At 48.3% G+C, this 3,498-nt stretch overlaps 2 protein-coding genes across 4 annotated transcripts in view; one reads left to right on the top strand and one right to left on the bottom strand.

Moving 5' to 3' along the window:
* The window catches only part of Bpnt1 (3'(2'), 5'-bisphosphate nucleotidase 1), a 16,573-nt gene extending 14,755 nt beyond the window's left edge, over positions 1–1,818 (bottom strand). For all 3 annotated transcript variants that reach the window (XM_033762029.1, XM_033762030.1, XM_010642493.2), the window contains exon 1: positions 1,699–1,818. The gene's annotated coding sequence lies outside the window, so the exon portion shown is untranslated. The remainder of the gene's footprint in view (positions 1–1,698) is intronic.
* Positions 1–3,498, top strand: part of Iars2 (isoleucyl-tRNA synthetase 2, mitochondrial) — a 37,368-nt gene that overhangs the window by 2,229 nt on the left and 31,641 nt on the right. The window contains exon 3 of the mRNA XM_010642675.2: positions 1,867–1,937. Coding sequence (XP_010640977.1) covers positions 1,867–1,937 — 71 coding nt within the window. The remainder of the gene's footprint in view (positions 1–1,866; positions 1,938–3,498) is intronic.

Genomic DNA, 3,498 nt, shown 5'->3' with positions numbered 1-3,498 from the left:
TTGGTTTTGGTTTTTTGAGACAAGGTCTCACTATGTAGTTGAGACTGACCTGGAACTCACTATGTAGCCCAGGCTGGTCTCAAACTCACAGTGATCCTCCTGCCTCAGCCTCCCGAGTGCTGGGATTACAGGTGTGTGCCACCATGCCCAGCTGTGGCTAATTTGTTTTAAAAAATGATTTTCTTGGGTTCAGGATTTAGCTCAGTGGTTCCACCACCTGCCTCGTAAGCACAAGGTCCTGAGTTCAGCCCCTGCATGGGGGGGTAGGTTTTCTTTGCATTCTTTTTTTGTGGGGAGTGGGTACCGGGGATTGAACTCAGGACCTTAAGTTTGAGAGGCAGGTAGCAGAACCACTGAGCCAAATCCCCGGTCCTGCACTCTTCATATAAAAATACACTCTTGTCAGGCATGGTGGCACACACCTGTAATCCCAGTACTTACTTGGGAGGCTGAGGCAGGAGGATCACAGTGAGTTTGAGACCAGCCTGAGCTACATAGTGAGTTCGAGGTCAGTCTCAACTACATAGTGAGACCCTGTCTCAAACAAAACAAAACAAATTAAAAAAAACACACTGGGTCAATGAATGGTTTTTTATTAAAACTAAGGCATGAGGGTTGGGGATTTAGCTCAGTGGTTCCTCTGCCTCCCTTGCAAGCACAAGGTCCTGTGTTCGATCCCTGGTACCAAAAAAACAAAACAAAACACAAAACAAACAAACAACAAAGCTAAAGCATGAGGCATAAAAATACAGATGTTTTATAAACTTGTGCAGGCCATGAAAGTATAAAACCAAGAATTCATAAAACAATACAATATATCGGTGAATTTAAACAAAAATGAAAACTTCTACATAGGCAAAATACCCTAAACAGAGTTAACAGATAGATAGTGGGCAAAAGGAGAAAAAAAAATCACTGCCACACCCTGGAGGGCTGAGATCAGTTGTACAGGGTTCCCTGCATCAGCAGGCCAAAGGTGAATTATCCAGTAGAAAGGCGGCCCAAGGACAGGGCGGAATCTCTAGAAAAAAAGGATCAATGTCACCCATTAGGACAGAAATGCAACCAAAGCAGGGCGAGGTGGCTACTCAAGGTCTCAGGCTGGCGTGGGCAGCACAGCCAGCGGGTCCCAGAGGGCGGGGACCTCGCTCCAGAGCACCAGTCCTCAGAAAGGCCCAGAATGTCCTGCAGGCCTGGAAGTTTGCACAAAAGCCAACTGAAGCATTTGCTATTGTAATGGAATTTAGCGTTGGGCGGAAGAATTTCTAAATTTGGGTGCATTAAGAAGCTCGAAATCTAGCTAGGAAATGACCCCGCAGTACGAAAATAAAGGCACAGATAAGTTCAAATTCACCGGGCATGGTGTTGCACACCTGTAATCCCAGCTCGGGAGAGGCTGAGGCAGCAGGATCGCTGCGAGTTCCAGGACAGTCTGGGCTACATCGTGAGTTCAAGGCCATCCTGAACTACATAGTAAGAGCCTGTCTCAAATCCCCCAATAAAAAATAAAATAAAATGATGACGCCTGTGAATGTAACGGAGATATCTGGTGAGGCAGCATGATTCACGTAGTTTGTTTTTTTAAAGACATAAATCCTTGAAATCTCCCTTTATCTGTGCAAAAGGATGGTGGAGTTAAGGAAAGAAATTAGGAGTTGTGCCCAAGGCCCTGCCCTCCCTGGCAGAGGAGAAACTTACAGTGCCAAAGATGCAACGACGTTAGGCGGAAGACCGCGTTCTCAAATTGCAGGTCCCTCGCGGGGCTCACTACCGCGCTCTCCGCAGTCCGTAGGTCTCTCCGGTACGCGGACTACTGAGCATGCGGGACGTCCTGCGCAGGCGCACCATAGCCGCTTGTCACTGCAGGCTCCAACTCCAGCGCCAGAGAACTCCACTTGTCCGCGTTTTACGCAGGCTCGCCGCAGGTGCCGCGCCAGGTGTGACAGTGAAGGCTGCTCCTGAGTGGCCGGAGGGTTCCAGGGCCGCTCCTGTAACCCTGCTGCTGCCTAAAATCAGTTTCGGAGCCAGCCTGCGCAGTTTAGTGAGACCCTGTCATAAAATAAAATGAGTGTTCTGTCCTTAGTTGTCATTTTTCAGTTGCACGTGAAAGGAACAGGAAGAGTTAGTGCTGATTATTACAAACAGCATTGGAGAAAAAGAAAAAGATAAAATAAGAAAGCTGGGAGTGGTAGCGCATGCTAGTCACCCCAGCACTGGGGAGGCTGAGGCAGGAGGCTCACCTCAAGCTCCCTGCCCGCCTGGGATATATAGTTAGTTGAAGGCCAGCATGGAGTACCTAGTGAGACCCTGTCTCAAAATAAAAAGTCTTTGAATTGGTGGGCATTGCTAAGTGGCATGAAAGATGTTCTGGGCTACCCCCAGCAGTCCTCACACCTCAAATTCCGTTGTAATCCATTATCTGGAGAGATCTTATCTTGGTTGGTTGTGCTTATGACTCCTAAAATTGGACATCTTTATATAATTTGTAAAATGTGTTTATTTAGCAGTGTTGGGGATCCAACAGGGCCTCGCGGACACCAGGGCAGCGTCCCACCCCTCAGCTACATCCCAGCCTGTCCTTGCAGGTTATTGGATGTTTCTGTGTATGACTTGCCTGTTATCTTTCCCCTTTTTCCTACTGGGTTGTTAATATTTATCTCCTTGATTTGTGTATATGTGTGTGCACACGTGCAAGTTCTGGAGCTTGAGTCCAGGGCCTTCACACTGAGCTGCACGCCTAGTTCTTCTTAAATTGTACTTCTGAGATGGGTTCTCGCTAGCTTGTCCAGGCTGGGCTTGAACTTGATATCCTCCCATGTCTGTATTGCCCCGTTCTGTAAGGTAAGGTGGATGTTTTCTCCTGCGGTGTGGCGTAGGGAGATGACACTGGACCTAACCGCCTGGGTTTGACTCTAGCTCTGCTACTTCTTAGTTGTGTGATCTTCCCAAGTTAACTTAACTTTATGGGCCTCCACTTTCTTATCTTTAAAACGGGAATGCTTGCTTGCTGTGATGATACACACCTCTAATCCCTGCACTTGGGAGGCTGAGGCAGGAGGATCACAAGCTATGGAGAGCCAGTCTAAAGACCAGAGTAGACAGGAATCCTGCTGAACCCTCCCTCACAGCACTGTTTCACTGTGCTGTGTGCGGCTTCGCATCTCACCTTGCCTGGCCTGAAGGGCAAATGTGGTGATACAGGTGCAGAGTGGGGCGCTGCCTGGTACATCGCAGGCATTGATTGAGCCCTTCCTGCTGCCTTCTCACGCCTGGTAACTTTTCTGTACATGTTTCTTTCACTTTTGTAGGAAATCTATTGGTTTTCAAATGAAGTTTGGTGATGTCCATCTGTAATCTCAGTAGTAGAGAGGCCGAGGCAGGAAGACTGCGAGTCAGAGGCCAGCCGGGTTACCTCTGAAAACACAGTGGACCCGTCAGTATTTTTCTGTACAGGGAGCAGCGCTCTGGGCCTTGGGATTCGTGGTAAGGCCGTTCCCA

This window comes from Fukomys damarensis, unplaced genomic scaffold, assembly GCF_012274545.1.
Source record: "Fukomys damarensis isolate Sample0158 unplaced genomic scaffold, DMR_v1.0_HiC HiC_scaffold_11, whole genome shotgun sequence".
Lineage (NCBI taxonomy): Eukaryota > Metazoa > Chordata > Mammalia > Rodentia > Bathyergidae > Fukomys > Fukomys damarensis.
The sequence above is the reverse complement of the archived record's forward strand: the minus strand, read 5'-3'. Positions and strand labels throughout refer to the sequence as shown.